The sequence below is a fragment of the Coenobita brevimanus genome, chromosome 6 (genome assembly GCF_032717465.1).
Source record: "Coenobita brevimanus isolate Jiangsu-jjx chromosome 6, ASM3271746v2, whole genome shotgun sequence".
In the NCBI taxonomy this organism is placed as follows: Eukaryota; Metazoa; Arthropoda; class Malacostraca; order Decapoda; family Coenobitidae; genus Coenobita; species Coenobita brevimanus.
In genome coordinates this window covers 52,500,513-52,521,712 of record NC_136959.1, presented here as the reverse complement: position 1 = coordinate 52,521,712, position 21,200 = coordinate 52,500,513, and the positions used below count along the sequence as shown (strand labels likewise).

The 21,200-nt window shown below is 41.1% G+C and overlaps 1 protein-coding gene across 1 annotated transcript in view; it reads left to right on the top strand.

The window, feature by feature from the left end:
- The window catches only part of LOC145399699 (uncharacterized), a 360,302-nt gene that overhangs the window by 164,482 nt on the left and 174,620 nt on the right, over positions 1 to 21,200 (top strand). Inside the window, exon 11 of the mRNA XM_080272249.1 lies at positions 16,646 to 16,734. Within this exon, the coding sequence (XP_080128375.1) occupies positions 16,646 to 16,734 (89 nt within the window). The remainder of the gene's footprint in view (positions 1 to 16,645; positions 16,735 to 21,200) is intronic.

Genomic DNA, 21,200 nt, shown 5'->3' with positions numbered 1-21,200 from the left:
TTTAGCATTACTTTAGATATTCCTATGTGTGTTTTGATGTCTAAATATTCCTGAATGACCAGAAAACACTGCCAAATTAAGCATAGGTACTGTACAAATAGGTTAGGTATGGGTTGGAGGTTGGGTATAGGAGTGGTCTGGGTATGGTAGGGGAATAGTGTTCATTATCCAGATGTTGCCACTGCCTGGACCTGCCTTTGTCTCTGTTATGTCTGGATAAATGAGGGATTACACATATTACATGACAAGCAATTTATTTTTTGTTATTTATTTATATTATCATTATGTTTTTTCTTCATTTATACATTTCAATATATATATAAAAATTTGTCTTATTGAATGATTTACTTTTGCGTCTAATCGATATACAGTATATTTACCTGTATCGTGCATGTAATGGATGCAAGATTATATAGAGCTTGGGGGAGTGGACTCTCTCACCACCAAGTAGTGTCCAAACAAAATGGAGAAATAGAAGAAGAGAAGGACAGGAGGAAGTAGCTTATACAAGGATGGTGGAAAGGTTACTAGAGGATGAAAAAGAGCAGAATATAGGAGGGACATGGAGGAGTGATTGGGTAAATATGGATTGGAGCAGATGGGAGACGTGGAAGGTGTGTGCAAGATATTCACAGAAGAAATCTGTGCAGCATGTGAGGTGGTGTGTGGGATGAAAAGAAGACAGAAAGAGGTGTAGGGAACAGCATGGTGGAATGAAGAGGTGAGACAGGCTGTGGCACAAAAGAAGAAAGCATATGATGAGTGGATGAGAAACGGTTGTGGAAGAAGTTGAGAGACGGAAGAGAGAGTCGTATGTAGAGAGGAAGAGAGAGGTGAGAAGATTAGTAAGAGAGTAAGAAGAGAGCGGATGAGGAATTTGGAAGGAATTTGAGTGTAAAGTGGAGGGAATGTAAGAAAATGTTCTGAAAAGAGGTAGAGTTAGACAGGGTGCCAATGAAGTTAGTTGGGGAGTGAAAGATAAAAATGGTAGATTACTAGTGGAGAAGGGAGAAAAGGTGAGCAGATGGAGAGAACACTTTAATGAATTGTTCAACATAGAGAATGAAAGTAATGCAAGTATAAGTGGCTGGGGAATGGCTGGGAGATGGAGGGAGGTGAGAAGAGAGGAAGAAATCAGTAGGATGGAAGCTGTGAAAGTGATGAAGAAAGTTAAAATGGGGAAAGCCCTAGGAATTGATGGAGTGTGTGGTGAAATGCTGGAGCATGGGGGAGAGATAGTAGTAGAATGGATGTGGAAGATGTGCAGATTGGCCTGGGAGGAAGGTATAGTCCCAGAGGATTGGAAGTCAGGTATAATTATTCCCTTGTACAAAGGAAAAAGGGAAAAAGAAGTGTGTGGTAATCATAGGGGCATTTGTCTTCTCAGTATAATAGGAAAAGTATATTGTTGGTTACTTATTGACGGAGTTAGGGAAATAACAGAGGAATTAGTTGGAGAAGACAGGGAGGTTTTAGGAAGGGAAGAGGTTGTGTTGATCAGGTATTCATTCTTAGATCTTTAGTGGAAAAGTTTCAAGAGAAGGGAAAGAAGTTGTATGCTACCTTCATGGATTTGGAGAAGGCATATGACAGGGTGGATAGACAAGGATTGTGGAAAGTATTAAGAATACAGGTTATCCCTTAATTCACGTGAACTTTTTTCACGCGATTTCGGTTATCCATGAATTTTTCGTACAATAATTAAAACAAAATTATAGTATTCAAATAAGTAATTTCAGTATACAAGAGAAATAAATAAAATATAAAAAATGCCTACCTGCTGCCCGTGTGCACACATATATGTATGTGTGTGTGTGTGTATGTGTGTGTGTGTGTATGTGTGTGTGGGAGCCTGGGAGATCGGTCTACCACCACACAGTCAGTTTGAATCCGACGGTCAAACCATGCATGACTTGCGTATCGTTATTTGTGGCTTATTTTTCTGCCTTCCAGTAATTGCTTGCCTTGTCTGTGAACATGGGGCATAAGTGTAGTGCTAGTGATGCATGTGGTAACACACCAAAACTGACTTGTAAAGTGATGTTGCTGACAGAGAAAGTTAAAGTGTTGGACAAACTTAAGGGAGGAATGTCGGCGACAGTTCTCCGTCAGGACGATTCCGTGTCATTTATTTACATACCAGTTTATTTAGCAAGTACAGTACACTAGTTTTTTACTTATATGAGCTATAAAATCCCCCTGAAAATTAGTTATTAAAGTATTAATTAATCATTAACCCCTACACCGCGGGCATGTTTACCGTTGTTTTGCGTGTGCCGCAGGGTTATTCGGGCTCCGACAGACTCTCAAAATATATTTGCCAAAAATCAGTTATTAGCCCTAGAATATTAAAATTACATATGCATATGGCACATACCTTCAGCTTTCTCCTGGAATGTTTGTTGAGCCTTCGTCAGTTACTGTAGGGCTTGTGGAGACTTCTGAAGTTGGGTAATGAAGTCTCCACTTTACACTTCCCGACAACCCGTAATATGATTACCACAGCCAGATATTAACACTATAAACACTACTCTATGATTTTCAAGTAGTTTGGGATCCATACTCCAAAAAAAAACCCACTGTGAAAGCAATGAAAATTACGAGCGCATCTGACCGTTGCACTGGCACTAGTTCGCTCTTGGTACTCGGTCATTTATTATTCATAAAACCCCTCACAATTTATATTTCTATTACTATATAACACTTATATATATCTACAGTCTTTATCCATAAGTTTCCTTCAGTAGTATTAGTTTATTGTCACTGTAGGGATTCAATTTCTTTCAGTAAAATACGTAGCATTCACTTTCTCGTCCTGTATACTAGCATTGAGAGTGAATGTCACTTTCATCTTCACTCTCATAACTCATAGTATTCAGACATGCTAGAGTGAAACTTTCACTTTCATTACTCCTAGGGTATATACTCGTATTCTTATAATACTACTCATTTACATTTCTATTTACGTTTTCTATTTTATTTACGTTATTTACATTTCCATTTTATTTACACTGTGTTATGCACTGTCACTTGAAGTAACTTATAAAACTATTTTCCATTGTTCACATATATTTACATTCATTACTTTCACTTGCTGTTTACACATTATTTACACATAATTTACAATTCCACTTGCACTGTTTTACTCAATAGAAAGATCGTAGTCACTCTTTTATCAATTGTCAGCCCTTTACCTCTTTCCACATGAGGTTTAGTAGGGGGTAAAGGTCACAGGGCCCTTTGCATGGGGGTGAAAAAGTCCCTGAAGTCAGCAAGAAGAAACAGACGTACCTCTACTTCGGAAGATGAGAGCAAACTGATAACGGAGGGCCGGGTAGAGGCCTACTTAGGGGATATTCAGTGCTACCAATGTCAGCTCTTGAAACAGCTATGAATAGCACTGAAATGATTGGCAGGAAATCTAGACAATACATTATAAATTAGGTAGTTCTAGGTGAATGTAAATATCACTTAGACTTCTCCCTTCCCTCCTTACATGTATATTTATTACGAAAATAGATTATACGGCATATTTCAAGGGGAAAAAAACAGCGAAAATTAGCGAACGAGTGCACGTGAGGTGTTGTCAGGTGATAATTAGCCAATTCCAGGTGTATGGCACTCTCACTTACCTTATTTCTTTCTTGTATATATTATTTGGTATAAGAATAGGACATAGGGCTTATTTCAATGGATGAAATCAGTGAAAAATTCCAGGGAAGATTTACTTGGCGTAGCACGGCCGGGCAGGTGAGAGGATAGGGTAATGGAGGGGGGGTAGGGAGGGGAGTCAAGAATGGGGAGAAATGGCTAAATTGTCAACAATGGATGGGAGTACAGATGAGATTAGGAGTGCTGACTAGTGTTGGACATTGGCAGTACTGATAGATGATACAAGCCCCCACTTGGAAGCCCGGGTGAATTCAAAATAACACAGAATCACAAAAGCGACGCCCCGCGGTATGATCCCTTGCTCCCAAGCGTCACGAAAGTGACGCCCCGCGGTTAAGGGGTTAATAAGTATATTAATAGAATGATGGGGAATTGTCCATGTTTTGATGGTGAATTGACTTGATGGTGAATTGTCTTAGAACCGTATGATTGGGGTGAGTCAACTGTTCATACAATAAAGGAGAACATAGCATACGGGAGACAGTGAGGGCTAGTGCACCAGACTGTGCTAGTGTCTCCACCTACACCTGTGAATTGTCTTGTAACTGCATGTTTGGGGTGAATGAGTCAACTGTTCATACAATAAAGAAGGCAGAATGTAGCATATGGGAGGCAGTGAGGGCTTGTGCACCAGACTGCTGAAGTGTCTCCACCTACGCCTGTGCTTGTCAGGTTTCAGTTTTAAATTTGTTACATTTTTGTTGTTTTTAATACTTTATGCTAGTTTATAAGGTGTATGTAGTGCATAAACAGTATTATTCAGATGTAATATACGTATAGACATGTGTAATTATGTGCACACAAGGGCAGAACATTTTTTCGCGAATTTACCACATACATGAAGGGTCTGGGAACCTAACCCTCGCGTGAATTAAGGGCTTACCTGTATACAGAGTAGATGGGGAGTTGTTGAATGCCGTGAAGAATATGTATGATGGTGCTAAGGCTGCAGTGCGTGTGGATATTGAACTGAGTGAATTTTTTTCTTTGAAGGTTGGGTTGAAACAGGGATGTGTCATGTCTCCATGGTTGTTCAGTCTGCATATGGATGGGGTTATAAGAGATACAAAGTAGGACAGTGGATGTTGTAGCAGCCCTTGTGAGAGAGGGCAGTGTTTGGAAACTCCCTGTACTGTTGTTTGCAGATGATACTGTGTTGTTAAGTAAAGATGAAGGGGAGCTGCAAGGCTTGGGGATGAGTTTTTGTGTGTGTGTGTGTGTGTGTGTGTGTGTGTGTGTGTGTGTGTGTGTGTGTGTGTGTCCGACACTGAGCATAGGCTTCACAGCCTGCTATCAAGGCCCAGCAGTCCTCCTACATACCATACACCTCTACATGTCACCACTTCGGCACTAACACCTACCGTCCATACTGAATACATGTTAGGGCTGTCTCATACAGGACTGGAGTATTGCTATTAGTGGGGGTATTTTTACGACATGTCGGCGGGTCTTCTGGTAGATCAGCAAAGCCTGATTTAATGAAATTCAAATCCTTAAACAGTTCCCTGCCCCAGTGGGGATTTGAACCTGGGTCCGTTAGGACTACAGGCCACCTCTCTACCGACTGAGACACCGCCTTCTCCATGGGAGAGTATGTAAGAAACGGAGTCTAAAGGTGAATGTAGGGAAGATTAAAGTTATGGTCTTTGAGAGAGGTGAAGTCAGTGAATGTACAGTGAGGTTGGATGAGGAGGAAATGGAAACTGTGAGTTTGTTTAAGTACTTGGGTAGTGTGATGAGTAAGGATGGAAGTTTAGAAATGGAATCTAAAGGTGAGTGTAGGGAAGGGTAAAGTTATGGTCTTCGAGAGAGATGAAGTCAGTGAATGTACAGTGAGGTTGGATGATGAGGAAATGGAAAATGTTGAGTGTGTTTAAGTACTGTACTTGGGTAGTGTAATGAGTAACGATGGAAGTTTAGAGGGTAAAGTGCTCAAAAAGGTACAGCAAGGAAGAAAGGTTTCTGTTTCCTTGAAAGCAGTGATAAGAAACAGGGAAGTGAGCATGGAAGTGAAAAAGTTACTACATGAAAGCAGTGTTAAGAAACAGGGAAGTAAGCATGGAAGTGAAAACGTTCCTACATGACTATTGTGATATGAGCTCTAACGTATGGAGGTGATCTTGACCTTGTTGGAGGGACAGACGTCAAGAGTGAGAGCTGTAGTAATAAGTTATTTGAGAGGAGCATGTGGAGTCTCATGGAGAGACAGATTGACAAATGAGGAAGTGAAGGATTGTTGTGGTGTGGATGTGGGTGTGATAGGAAGCGTTAGGAGAAACACACTGAGGTGGTTTGGCCCTGTGGAAAGGATGGAGAGTGAGAGACTAACAAGGAGAGTGTATGTGAATGAGGTGGAGGGGGGGGAGAGGGAGGGGGAGGCCAAGGATGAGATGGAGGGATGAAGTTGAGAGGTATACGAGAGAGAGGGGTGTAGGCTGGGAGCAGGGTAGTGAAATGGCAGGGAACAGGGCGACATGGAGGTGATTTGTTTGTGGCCACCTCTTACATGATTAAGGCATTTGGGAATAGATAGACAGATAGATGTTGCATGCAATGGTAATTTTTTTCCCCCTTTTTTGTGGACACTCGTATGGCTTGTTTCATCCTGGACACATGTTTCATATTGATTTGGGTGAGTTTTGTATGGTGATGTGGTGGAAAATAAGTATATGCCAAAATTTTCTTATTTTCATTCAGATGCGATGGGTAACTATTATAATATTTGACAGTCTATTGTGTGGCAACCATTAGGCCTTTGGGATTGAGAGTGGCTCTTCAGATTGGTGAGAGATGATTTTACCTTAACCTGTTAACTGCGCATGGCTGTTTTTTGGAGGTGTCCGTGGTGTGCAGACATAGGGATAAAAATGTAATTTCCCAAAGTCCAAATTTTGTCTTAGGAATTGAGAGAACACATGCCTGTGTATATAGTAACGAACTATTAGCTCAATATTTACCTTGGTAAAGCCATGGATGAACATCAAAGTGTCTGATTCCCTATTGGAATGTATGGTTTTCGTTTTGTTTTTCAGTTTCGGTTTTGGTTTTGAAGGCTCAAACATGCTTGCAAGGGTCAGCCTTGGTCATCATGGCACTATATTCGAAAGTCACCTGCGCAGCCAGGGCTGTATTGAGCAGTCGCACTCGGAGCAGCCAAGGCTGTATAGAGCAGTTAACGGGTTAATGAAAGTTGAAAAATTGATGCCCTTTTGCGGTTGGGGTGACAGTCAGGCCTGGAGATTTGTGGACTCTTGGGGTTAACTTGCATAGATGTAGATTTTTGTGAGCTTCCTAGTGGCATTTTTGGATTTTTTATATGACAAATAGCTCTAAAGAAAAGATGGAAAATTATACAAATTTGGCAAAGCATAAAAACAGAGCCTGCAGCTTTTGGTGCCTCTCCTATGACCCTGGGAAGTTTAAGTAGTAAACTGCAAGAGTTGCTGATTTTTTTTTTTTTGACATTTATTTGGTATGTGGGACCACCCACCATCCACTCACTCAGTGTAGAGCTATATTCAGTTGATTCTGCACCAGGTGACAAACCAGGAGGTTAACTGTAACCCAGGAAATTAACTATGCTGGGTGGTAACCATAGAACCAAATGATATCTGGTGGTTTAGTGGGTTAAAGTACTCCAACCTGATGGAGTCTATATGGGTTAAATCCAAAGTTTGGTTGGGGATTATTGCCCACATACAGTAATGCAACTCGGGCAGTTGAGGCTGGTTTCCTTTGCATTAAATATGGGGACTGAGTAATCTTGCCTCAGACCCTTACACTCCTGATGGTGGAGAAAAGGAGTGGTTAATGCATGGACAGATGGATGGTCACTTATGTCCTACTATGACACGTTAGAATCTAGACATGAGAATCTGCCCTCTAGAACAATTGATAGTAAACCCTCAGTACAGTATATCAGAGTAATTGGGGGAAATGTGTACTGTGTAATTATGTTCACTGGAGGGACTGTAACAGCCACAGGTTTGATTTATACAAAATTGTGTTAGGTAAATACCTGATGGAATATTGCATGTTCACATTTGTATTCCAAGTTTGATTGCGTATATAGTGCGTACAGTCATGGTCATAAATAATCACCTATCCTCTGGTACCCCATGCCTCAGGTTAGCTCCTTTATGCGCAGCAAGTCACAGTGGAGTAAAAGGAGCTGAGAGGGAGTGGTCAGAGAGAGAAGGGAAGGTGGGTGGGGGGACGAGCGATGGTGTGGGGATGGAATGAGGGAGGTTAGGTAGGAGAGGGAGAATGAAATGTGAAATGATGGTCACATTATTTGTGTATTTTCTTTCATTCAGGGCATGATATAAAGGTGTTAATATTCGGTAGATAATGTTGCAGTACGCCTTGTGTAGTGACGTCAGATAACAAGCTTTAGATAGGTGGTGATATCAAGGGCTGGCTCGTGAGAGAAATATACTAATGTGACAGATCAGTCATTAGTGCAGAGCCAGATGTTTCCAGCACAACACACTATTGCCTTGTCAATCAATCTGTAAGTAGCTGTTCTTTGTCTGAGGAAAATATCATTCCGAGATCATGAGAGATTGGGGTTGTTGGATGGCCATTCAAATCCATACCAACATGGAGTCCAAGCAACAGATTATGAGATATAGTTATTGTATTCACCCATGTGCACAGACATGAGATTTATAAACCTTTTGTGCACAGTTATTTTAAGTAGCCATTTCATATAGAGATGCCATAAAATAGATGACATGATGGTGACCGTATAGAGAGTGTGTATACCAAGAAGATGATCATATTTACTATGGACACAGCCATGTCAAAGGTTGCACATGATATTTAGTTCCAAAAATTAATTACATGTAAGGGTAGAGGATGTTTCTTACACAAACATAACGGAAGTCAAAGTCATCCAGATTTCATTCTGTGTATGATGTCAATATATGTGGATAAACACAAATATCTGGCTTCGCACTAATGTTTTATCTGTCACGTCAGTATATTTCTCTCACGAGGCAGCCCTTGATGTTGCCACTCTAAAGCTTGTTATTGGACGCCATTATACAGGGTGTAATGCAGCATTATCTACCGAATATTAACTCCTTTATATCATGCCCTGAATGAAAGAAAATAGACAAATAATGTGACCACCACTTTGCATTTCATTCTCCCTCTCCTACCTACCCTCCCTCTCCTTCCGCATTCCACCCCAGCACCATTACTCATCCCCCCACCCACCTTTCCCTCTTTCTCTGGCCCCTCCCTCTCAGCCCCTCTTACTCTACTGAGACTTGCCACACATAAAGGAGCCAGCCTGAGGTACAGGGTACCAGAGGATAGGTGATTATTTATGACCATGACTGTACATAGATTCTGTATAGGTAAGTACAGTATTAACTGTTTTCAGTCAGTAGTAAGCAGCAGAACAGATGAAAAAAGAATACTTTTTATTTGCATTTTGTTTGGTCTGGCACATGCATCACCTCAATAATGTGGCCTTTTCTTCTATATATTTGAAGGTTATGCAGAAGGCTCACGGAGGTTGATATAGCCGAAGTTCAGGTCAATGTAGTGATGGTTTAATATGTGTGAATTTGACATGACACTCATATCGTTGAATAATGGATCTTGAAACTACTGTAAAAGTCCTGTAATCCAAATGGCAGGGGACCGAGGGTCTTTCGGACTATTTTTTTTTTCAGACTATTGGGAAGGACCTCTGAAAACATTAGATATATGAACACTCATGAACTCTAATTTCTGCCAAGGGGTGCCCTCTTCCTTCGCCTGTATACCCAGGGAAGAGGGGAGGGGGGGGATGAAATGAGCTTCACCCACCTCTACCCCAGCTCCCAACCCTCCCCCAGACTCCAACCCTCCCACCCACCTGTCATTCTTAACCGGCACTTACATCTCAAGCTGATTTCACGCCTAACACTCATGGTCCCACTACTGATGCAAATATAGAACACTAGGATATGTTAAAAATATGTAACATAACTATCAACATGCTGCAGGAAGAAATTAATGCATTATGACATTGACAGTAAGGCAAAAACGTTAACAACAGCTACCTCAGGCCTCATGTGTTGGGTGCACTGCTTTGCAAACACACACACACACACACACACACACACACACACACACACACACACACACACACACACACACACACACACACACGAGCAGCCGGAGAGAGCAGACGTCCTAGCCATCGCTCCTAACCTTGAGTATTTTCAGGAATTTTGTCTGTCCTGTCTCCTAGGGTCTTTCTTTAAATTTAAAATAATGAAAGTTAGTAGACTACCAAAAATGTAAAGATTTGTTGGCTATTGTATACATGAATGTTTGTGGTTATTCGGTAACAGCTGTTTTGGTACTTTACCGGTACATTAAACATGACCGAAAATGTAAACATTGAGGGAATGGAATTTCAAGGATTTGATTCTAATACCAATGTCATGGACCTGGTGAAAACATTAATTATGAGGATTAGTGAACTCGAAAAGAAAGTAGAGAATCTAGTGATAAAGGATGTGTCAGGAAATACGGAAACCACCATACAGAGTCTGATCCAGTCCAATGAAACAGCCAATGAAGAGATTAGGAATTTGAAGCGGGAAAATGTTGAACTGAGGAGGAAACTAGAAGAGAGTACTAATAAAATGGAGAAGGTGAGTAATGTATTAGAAGAACATAAGGCAAAGTGGGCACACGTAGAAGAAGAACAGAAAGAAGTGGTCAGCTTAAGAGAGATCATCAAGGAAGAAAGGGAAATGAATAAGAAAGAAATGGAAGAACCTGTAGTGAAAATACTGAAGAAAAAAGAGAAAATAGTGAGAGAAACTGTAGAAAGGAACAGATGTGTGGTAGTATTTGGAAACAGGGAAGAGGAAGAAAAGGTTAGATTCGTAAGACTCGAGAGAGACACGAACATGGTGAGAGGAATATTAGGCAAGATTGACCCCGAAGGAGACAAGTGGGTCAAAGAAATTGAGGAAGTAAGGAGGATAGGGCCTTATAAGAAAGGGGGAAACAAGACCAATGAGAGTCAAGTTTACATCAGAAAGTGTAATAAATGAGATACTTAGAGTGACCTGGAAATTAAGCAAAGAGGCGGGGATGGAAAATATTATAATAAGAAAAGATCTGAATGAAGAAGAAAGAGAAGTTTTAAAATCATTAAAGGAAGAAGTAAAGGAAAAAAATGATAAGAGGACAGAGGAAGAACGTAATACTTTTTTTTGGAGAGTATTGGATATGAAAGTAAGGAAATGGTATTTAAGGAAATAGAAGTGAAGGAAACTAGGGGGGATGGTTGTGAAAGATCAGAAGTTGAGGAAGTGGTACGGACAGAGAGTAGGAGAGAAGAGGGTATTAAAAACGTCAAAAATAATTTGAAGGCGATATATACCAATGTTGATGGTTTCATATCGACAAGGATCGAAATTAATGATTTCTTGAGAGAACATGAACCTGATGTCATGTGCTTTGTAGAGACCAAATTAAGAGAAGATATTGATGTTCATTTGGGAGATGGTAAATACAAACTATGGAGAAAAGACAGAAAAGAAAAAAAGGGAGGAGGAGTGATGATAGCAGTGAAGAACAACATAAATGTAGATACTGTGGAAATGGGAGAAGGCAGGGCTGAAGTGATATATATGAAATTAGAAACTGGGGAGAATGTTAAGAGAGATATGGCGGTAGTGTATGTTCCCCCAAAGACGAGAGCATGGAAGGATGACGAATACCATGAGATGTTGTCAGATATGGCCAGCTACTTGCAAAAAATAATTGAGAAAAGCAATAATATAATTTTGGTGGGTGACTTTAATCGTAAAGAGGTGAACTGGGAGGAATGGTACTCGGGAGGCGGCGAGGATTCGTGGGGCACTATGTTATTAAATATAATAATGAATAATGTGATGACGCAATGGGTCAAAGAAGAGACACGGTTTCGAGGTGAGGACACACCAGCAAGGTTGGATTTACTGTTCACCAAAGAACCCGATGTAATAGAATCATTAGAATATCTCTGTCCTTTGGGAAAAAGTGATCACGTGGTCATTGAGTTCCAGATGTTAATAGGAAACGTCGAGCCAAGAGACGAGCTTCATAGACTGGGAAAATACAACTTTGGGAAAGCAAATTTTACAGGATTGAGAAACTTTTTTGAAAATGCGGATTGGAGAAAATTCAGAGAAACAAGAGAGATACAGAGGAAGTGGGATATCTTTCTAGACCTCTATAATTTGGGAGTGGAAAAATTTGTACCAAGAGTAAGAGGGAAAGAAAACAGGAAAAAGGAGTGGTTTAATAGAAGGTGTATGATAGCCAAAAAAGAGAGAGATAAGGCGTGGAACAATTGGAGAAAGAGAAGTAACAACAGAACAAAGGAAGAATATAAAAGAACAAGAAATGAATACACAAGAATACGTAGAGAAGAAGAAAGGAATTTTGAAAAAGGTATAATTGACAAATGCAAGGATGAACCCAAACTGTTTTATAGATTTGTTAATGGCAAACTGAAACAAAAGGAAGGAATCACCAAGCTGAAAGTAGAAGGAGAGGTCTTTAAGGATGCGGCAATGCAAGCAGAAATAATGAACAAACGTTTCCAGTCAGTTTTCACTAAAGAAAAGGAGCTTGTGGAAGGGGAGGGAGTGATTAGAAATGTTCCGGTGATGAAAGATATAAAAGTGGAGGTACAGGAAGTGTATAAATTACTGGAAACTCAAGATGTAAGGAAAGCCCCAGGACCTGATGGAATTTCTAATTGGGTACTGAAGGAATGCAGAGAACAACTGGCGGATAAAATTCACAGCTTAATTGTATGCTCACTGGAAGAGGGGAAAGTGCCAAAAGAATGGAAGAGGGCAAATGTGGTACCAATTTACAAGGGAGGAAACAGGGAAGAACCCCTGAATTATAGACCAGTGTCTCTAACCAGCATGGTCGCAAAATTGTGTGAGAGAATCCTGAAAGACAGATGGATAAAATATCTGGAAGAGATGAATATTTTGGCTGAATGTCAGTTTGGATTCAGAAGTGGAAGGTCATGTGTTTCAAACTTGTTGAGCTTTTACTCAAGAGCGATTGATGTGGTACAGGAGAGAGATGGTTGGGTGGATTGTGTGTACTTAGACTTAGAGAAGGCCTTTGACAAGGTACCTCATAAGAGACTAATGTGGAAACTAGAATATATTGGAGGACTAAAGGGGAAACTTCTGGAATGGATGAGAGACTTTTTGAGAGACAGACAAATGAGGACAGTAATAAAGGAAAAGATGTCTGGATGGAGGGAAGTAACAAGTGGAGTCCCTCAAGGCTCAGTGTTGGTGCCAGTAATGTTCCTGATTTACGTAAATGATATGGTAGATGGAGTGAACAGTTATGCAAGTCTGTTTGCTGATGATGTAAAGATCTTGAGGAAGATAGAGGCTGAGGAGGATTGTAAAATACTGCAGGAGGATTTGGATAGGATACACAATTGGAGCCGGACATGGGAAATGAAATTTAATGTAAAGAAATGTAAAATATTGGAAATGGTTAAAAGTACCAGGAGACCATCACTGAATTATTTTTTGGGTAATGAATTAATCACAAAAAGGAGAGAAGAGAAAGATTTGGGAGTGCTGGTCCAAGATAGTTTGTCACCAGAAAAGCACATTAACAAGATAGTTGGAGAGACTTATAAGCTCTTGACTAACATAAGAGTAGCATTTCATTATATGGATGAGGAAATGATGAAAAAATTGATAGTGGCCATGATCCGCCCCAGGTTAGAATATGCAGCGGTAGTGTGGTCCCCACACAAAAAGAAAGATATAAACAAGATTGAGAGAATACAAAGAACAGCAACCAAGATGGTCCCCAGTCTGACAGACCTGTCATACAGAGAGAGGCTGGAAAAACTGGATTTGCCTTCGTTAGAGGAAAGGAGAAAGCGGGAAGACATGATTGCGGTGTTCAGGACCATGGTGGGAGTAGATAAAATTGACAAAGAGGATCTGTTTGTATGGGATAAGAGAGCAACAAGAGGACATGGAATGAAATTGAAAAAGTCAAGCTGCTTGAAGGATATCAAGAAATATATCTTTCCTTACAGAAGTATAGACTTATGGAATAGCCTGGACAAAGAGATCGTCCAGTCTAAAAACTTAAACGAGTTTAAAGTTAAATTCGACTTATTGAGAAACAGCGACGGAAACCCACGAGCATAGTACATTCCGTGTATATCACAATTGTTTATATTAGGTAAATATTTAAATATTTGGAACGACTTAGACAGAGGGGTGGTGCATGAGAAAAACATTCATGTGTGTAATGGTAGACTTGATAAATGTGGATATGGAGACAGGACAACATGAGCATTGCTCAATTCCTGTATACTACAAATAGGTAAATACAAATAGGTAAATACACACACACACACACACACACACACACACACACACACACACACACACAAGACTAATGTGGAAACCTGAATATATAGGAGGACTGAAGGGGAAACTTCTGGAATGGATGAGAGACTTTTTGAGAGACAGACAAATGAGGACAGTAATAAAGGATAGGATGTCTGGATGGAGGGAAGTAACAAGTGGAGTCCCTCAAGGCACGGTGTTGGCGCCAGTAATGTTCCTGATTTACGTAAATGATATGGTAGATGGAGTGAACAGTTATGCAAGTCTGTTTGCTGATGATGTAAAGATCTTGAGGAAGATAGAGGTTGAGGAGGATTGTAAAATACTGCAGGAGGATTAGGATAGGATACACAATTGGAGCCGGACATGGGAAATGAAATTTAATGTAAAGAAATGTAAAATATTGGAAATGGGTAAAAGTACCAGGAGGCCATCACTGAATTATTTGTTGGGTAATGAATTAATCACAAAAAGGAGAGAAGAGAAAGATTTGGGAGTGCTGGTCCAGGATAGTTTGTCACCAGAAAAGCACATTAACAAGATAGTTGGAGAGACTTATAAACTCTTGACTAACATAAGAGTAGCATTTCATTATATGGATGAGGAGATGATGAAAAAATTGATAGTGGCCATGATCCGCCCCAGGTTAGAATATGCAGCAGTAGTGTGGTCTCCACACAAAAAGAAAGATATAAACAAGATTGAGAGAATACAAAGAACAGCAACCAAGATGGTCCCCAGTCTGACAGACCTGTCATACAAAGAGAGGCTGGAAAAACTGGATTTGCCTTCGTTAGAGGAAAGGAGAAAGAGGGGAGACATGATTGCAGTGTTCAGGACCATGGTGGGAGTAGAAAAAATTGACAAAGAAGATCAGTTTGTATGGGATAAGAGAGCAACAAGAGGACACGGAATGAAATTGAAAAAGTCAAGCTGCTTGAAGGATATCAAGAAATATATCTTTCCTTACAGAAGTATAGACTTATGGAATAGCCTGGACAAAGAGATCATCCAGTCTAAAAACTTAAACGAGTTTAAAGCTAAATTTGACTTATTGAGAAACAGCGACGGAAACCCACGAGCATAGTACATTCCGTGTATATCACAATTAGGTATACTGTATTAGGTAAATACTTAAATATTTGGAACGACTTAGACAAAGAGGTGGTGCATGAGAAAAACATTCATGTGTGTAAAGGTAGACTTGATAAATGTGGATATGGAGACAGGACAACACAAAGCATTGCTCAATTCCTGTATACTACAAATAGGTAAATACATGCATGCATGCACGCAAGTGCACGCAAGCACCCATCGCATGAGGCCTGGGATGGCTGTTGTTAATGTTTTTGTTTTATTGTCAGCATTATAATGCATTAATTTCTTGCTGCAGCGTGTTCATAGTTACAGGTATACCTCGAAATATGATACCCCTAGGTGTGATACCACAGCTTAACGATTGGGGTAGGTATACTGTGCCACCATACCCCACCCAACAATGGCCAAACACCAGTTTAACGATGGGATTTGATTTTTTTTTTTTTAAACCAATTTTGATGATATTTTAGACTAACATTGTGTGTTTAGGTTGATTTATAAACTGTTTTTAGACTTTGATGAATGTGTTTTAACCATAGGTGGGGTGAACATTGTCATTCTTTGGTAAAATTTACTAAGTTTGATTTTTCCCAGACTTATGTTTGACGATTTTCAGATTTTTTTTTATTGTATTTAGTGAGTTATTTACTGGTGTTAGGCTTTGGTTAGCTTCTTTTACAGCTGTTAGGCCATTTAGATTGGCTTTAAACTTGTTTTTTGGTTGGTTTTGGACTTGGTTGGGGGGGGGGGAACCCAAGGCTGAAAAACGCTCCCCATTACTTTACATGTTAAAAGTACCCCAATATGCGATACCCCGCCTGACGATGGGTTTTTACCTAACCAATTGCATCGTTAAACTGGGGTATACCTGTATATTATATAAAGATGCTTTTGACATGTCCTGGTCTTTATGTTTGTGTATTAGTAATGTAACCATAAGTGTAAAGTATGAGGGTAGCTTGATACGTAACTGCCAATTAAGAATGACGAGTGGGGGGGTTGGGTTGGGGAGGTGTATGGGGGAAGGTTGGGAGCTGGGGTAGAGGTGGGTGGAGCTCGTTTCGTCCCCTCCTCCCGTCTTCCATGGATTTATAGGGGTATGAAGGGGGTACCCTTTGAGCAGAAATTATTGATTGTAAGTGTACATGGTCATTAGGTAAACACTTAAAATGATACAAGTTTTTGTTTTACTCACCAGAAATGCATACAAGTGTAGATGAATAGTTGCAGGCAGAGCAAGTGAAAGCCAGATAAATCCTTGGATAAAGCCCAGAAAAAAAAAAAAAAAAAAAGACCAGAAATATTAGAAAAATTTCACCTTCGGAGTATTGGGATTTTTGGATTATTGGTGGCTGGATTAGAGGACTTTTACTGTATTTGCTGTGACACCCATGTCATATTTGTAAAAAGATTAAGGGATGAAAATTGTAAGGAAGTGTTTTTTTTTTTTTTTGTGCCAGCAGAGAGCGAATGGGTCCCAGTGCCACCAAAGGAAAAGAAGGAGAAGGAAAAGGAAGAGGACAAAGTGTTCCAGAAGCCTTCAGGCCCGGTAAGATAATAAGATTGATATAAAGTAGCGTAATGCATGTATTGAAGTAGCTTATGTATGTACAGTTATAGCTTGGCATATGTGAATATAGTTTATTGTTAACTGAATTAAGAAGCAAAACACAAGTGGTTTTGAAAGTACGCTGTATCATAATGATTCTGTTTGAAGGATGTGGTCAGCCTCTCACAATTCATGATTAAATATCCAGGGGAGGGATTAACCCCTTATGGGCGGGCAACTTATCAATTATACCACCGTGTGGGGCGGCATATTTTTGGAAAAATAAAGTATCAAGGAATAAGCCTAAACATGAATAAATCAATGAAAATGGATGAAAAACGAAGGCAAGAGGTGTTACATGCCTGGTAATACGTCTCCGCTGGCAGTGGGAGAAGGAGGGGAGGAGTGAGGGAGGAGAGCGGGCAGGCAGCTTATCACCTGGCGCACCTTGGGCAAGGCTAGCAAATTATTCACTCATTTGCTTTTTCTTCACCACTGAACACTATATTTATCATTTATGCATTCTTTACACTATTTGTTGTCTTCAAAATATATGTGTTTTCTATTTTACTTGAACACTTCTATCTATCTATCTATTGCCAGACGCCTCAATCCCGTTTGGGGTGGCCACAAACAAATCGCCTCCAAGTCGCCCTGTCCCCCGCCATTTCACTCCCCTGCTCCCAGCTCACATCCCCCTCTCTCATATACCTCTCCACCCCATCCCTCCATCTCATCCTCGGCCTCCCCCTCCCTCTTTCCCCCTCCACCTCACTCACATACACTCTCTTCGTCAGTCTTTCACCCTCCATCCTCTCCACATGGCCAAACCACCTCAGTGTGTTCCTCATAACGCTTCCTATCACATCCACATCAACACCACAACGCTCCTTTATATCCTCATTCGTCAGCCTGTCTCTCCATGTGACTCCACAGGCTCCTCTTAAATAACTCATTTCCACTGCTCTCACTCTTGACTTGTGTCCTTCCAACAACGTCCAAGCTTCACTTCCGTACGTTAGAGTTGGTATCACAATACTGTCATGTAGTAACTTTTTCACTTCCATGCTCACTTCCCTGTTTCTTATCACTGCTTTCAAGGAACCAGCAACCCTTCTTCCCTGCTGTACCCTTTCAAGCACTTCACCCTCCAAACCTCCATCCTTACTCATCACACTACCCAAGTACTTAAACGTACTCACGTTTTCCAATTCCTCACCATCCAACCTCGCTGTACATTCACTGACTTCACCTCTCTCAAAGACCATCACTTTACTCTTCCCTACATTCACCTTTAGATTCCGTTTCTTACACACTCTCCCAAACTCATCCACCAAGCCTTGCAGCTCTCCTTCGTCTTCACTCAACAACACAGTATCATCTGCAAACAACAGTACAGGGAGTTTCCAAACACTATCCTCTCTCACCATGGCCACTCCAACATCCACTACCCTACCTTGTACCTCTTTTATTACCCCATCCATTTACAGATTGAACAACCATGGAGACATGACACATCCCTGTTTCAACCCAACCTTCAAAGAGAAAAATTCACTTAGTTCACCATCCACACGCACTGCAGCCTTCACACCATCGTACATACTCTTCACAGCATTCAATAACTTTCCATCTACTCCATATATTCTTAACACTTTCCACAATCCTTGTCTATCCACCCTGTCATATGCTTTCTCCAAATCCATGAATGCCGCATACAACTTCTTTCCCTTCTCTAGAAACTTTTCCACTAAAGATCTGAGAATGAATATCTGATCTACACAACCTCTTCCCTTCCTAAAGCCTCCCTGTTCTTCTCCAACTAATTTCTCTGTTCTTTCTCTAACTCTGTCAATAAGTATCCTACCATACACTTTTCCTATTATACTAAGAAGACAAATGCCCCTATGATTACCACACACTTCTTTTTCCCCTTTTCCTTTGTACGAGGGAATAATTATACCTGACTTCCAATCCTCCGGGACTCTACCTTCCTCCCAGGCCAATCTGCACATCTTCCACATCCATTCTACTACTATCTCTCCCCCATGCTTCAGCATTTCACCACACACTCCATCAATTCCTGGGTCTTTCCCCGATTTAACTTTCTTCATTGCTTCCACAACTTCAATCCTACTGATTTCTTCCTGTCTTCTCACCTCCCTCCTTCTCCCAGCCATTCCCCAGCCACTTACACTCGCATTACTTCCATGCTCTACGTTCAACAATTCCTTAAAGCGTTGTCTCCATCTGCTCACTTTTTCTCCCTTCTCCACTAGTTTATCTATCTATCTATTGCCAGACGCCTCAATCCCGTTTGGGGTGGCCACAAACAAATCGCCTCCAAGTCGCCCTGTCCCCCGCCATTTCACTCCCCTGCTCCCAACTCACACCCCCCTCTCTCATATACCTCTCCACCCCATCTCTCCATCTCATCCTCAGCCTCCCCCTCCCTCTTTCCCCCTCCACCTCACTCACATACACTCTCTTCGTCAGTCTTTCACCCTCTATCCTCTCCACGTGGCCAAACCACCTCAGTGTGTTCCTCATAACGCTTCCTATCACATCCACATCAACACCACAACGCTCCTTTATATCCTCATTCGTCAGCCTGTCTCTCCATGTGACTCCACAGGCTCCTCTTAAATAACTCATTTCCACGGCTCTCACTCTTGACTTGTGTCCTTCCAACAACGTCCAAGCTTCACTTCCGTACGTTAGAGTTAGTATCACAATACTGTCATGTAGTAACTTTTTCACTTCCATGCTCACTTCCCTGTTTCTTGTCACTGCTTTCAAAGAACCAGCAACCTTTCTTCCCTGCTGTACCCTTTCAAGCACTTCACCCTCCAAACCTCCATCCTTACTCATCACACTACCCAAGTACTTAAACGTACTCACATTTTCCAATTCCTCACCATCCATCCTCGCCGTACATTCACTGACTTCACCTCTCTCAAAGACCATCACTTTACTCTTCCCTACATTCACCTTTAGATTCCGTTTCTTACACACTCTCTCAGACTCATCCACCAAGCCTTTCAGCTCCCCTTCGTCTTGACTCAACAACACAGTATCATCTGCAAACAACAGTACAGGAAGTTTCCAAACACTATCCTCTCTCACCAGGGCCACTCCAACATCCACTACCCTACCTTGTACCTCTTTTATTACCCTATCCATGTACAGATTGAACAGCCATGGAGACATGACACATCCCTGTTTCAACCCAACTTTCAAAGAGAAAAATTCACTTAGTTCACCATCCACACGCACTGCAGCCTTCGCACCATCGTACATACTCTTCACAGCATTCAACAACTTCCCATCTACTCCATATATTCTTAATACTTTCCACAATCCTAGTCTATCCACCCTGTCATATGCTTTCTCCAAATCCATGGTAGCCGCATACAACTTCTTTCCCTTCTCTAGAAACTTTTCCACTAAAGATCTGAGAATGAATATCTGATCTACACAACCTCTTCCCTTCCTAAAGCCTCCCTGTTCTTCTCCAACTAATTTCTCTGTTCTTTCTCTAACTCTGTCAATAAGTATCCTACCATACACTTTTCCTATTATACTAAGAAGACAAATGCCCCTATGATTACCACACACTTCTTTTTCCCCTTTTCCTTTGTACACGGGAATAATTATACATGACTTCCAATCCTCCGGGACTCTACCTTCCTCCCAGGCCAATCTGCACATCTTCCACATCCATTCTACTACTATCTCTCCCCCATGCTTCAGCATTTCACCACACACTCCATCAATTCCTGGGGCTTTCCCTGATTTAACTTTCTTCATTGCTTCCACAACTTCTATCCTACTGATTTCTTCCTGTCTTCTCACCTCCCTCCTTCTCCCAGCCATTCCCCAGCCACTTATACTTGCATTACTTCCATCCTCCACGTTCAACAATTCCTTAAAGTGTTGTCTCCATCTGCTCACTTTTTCACCCTTCTCCACTAGTAATCTACCATTTTTATCTTTCACTCCCCTGCTAACTTCACTTCCACTCCCCTGCTAACTTCACTTCCACCCTGTCTTACTCTTTTCACCTCTTTCCAGAACATTTTCTTACAGTCCCTCCACTTTACACTCAAATTCCTTCCAAATTCCTCATCCACTCTCTTCTTACTCTCTCTTACTAATCTTTTCACCTCTCTCTTTCTTTCTACATATAACTCTCTCTTCCACCTCTCAACTTCTTCCACGCCCCTATTTCTCATCCATTCATTGTATGCTTTCTTCTTTTGTGCCACAGCCCGTTTCCCCTCTTCAGTCCACCACGCTGTTCCTTGCACCCCCCTCCGTCTTCTCTTCCTTCCACACACCACATCACATGCTGCACATATTTCTTCTGTAAATATTCTATACACACCTTCCACGTCCCCCATCTGCTCCAATTCATATTTGCCCAATCGTTCCTCCACTTCTCTCTTATACTCTGCCTTTTTCTCATC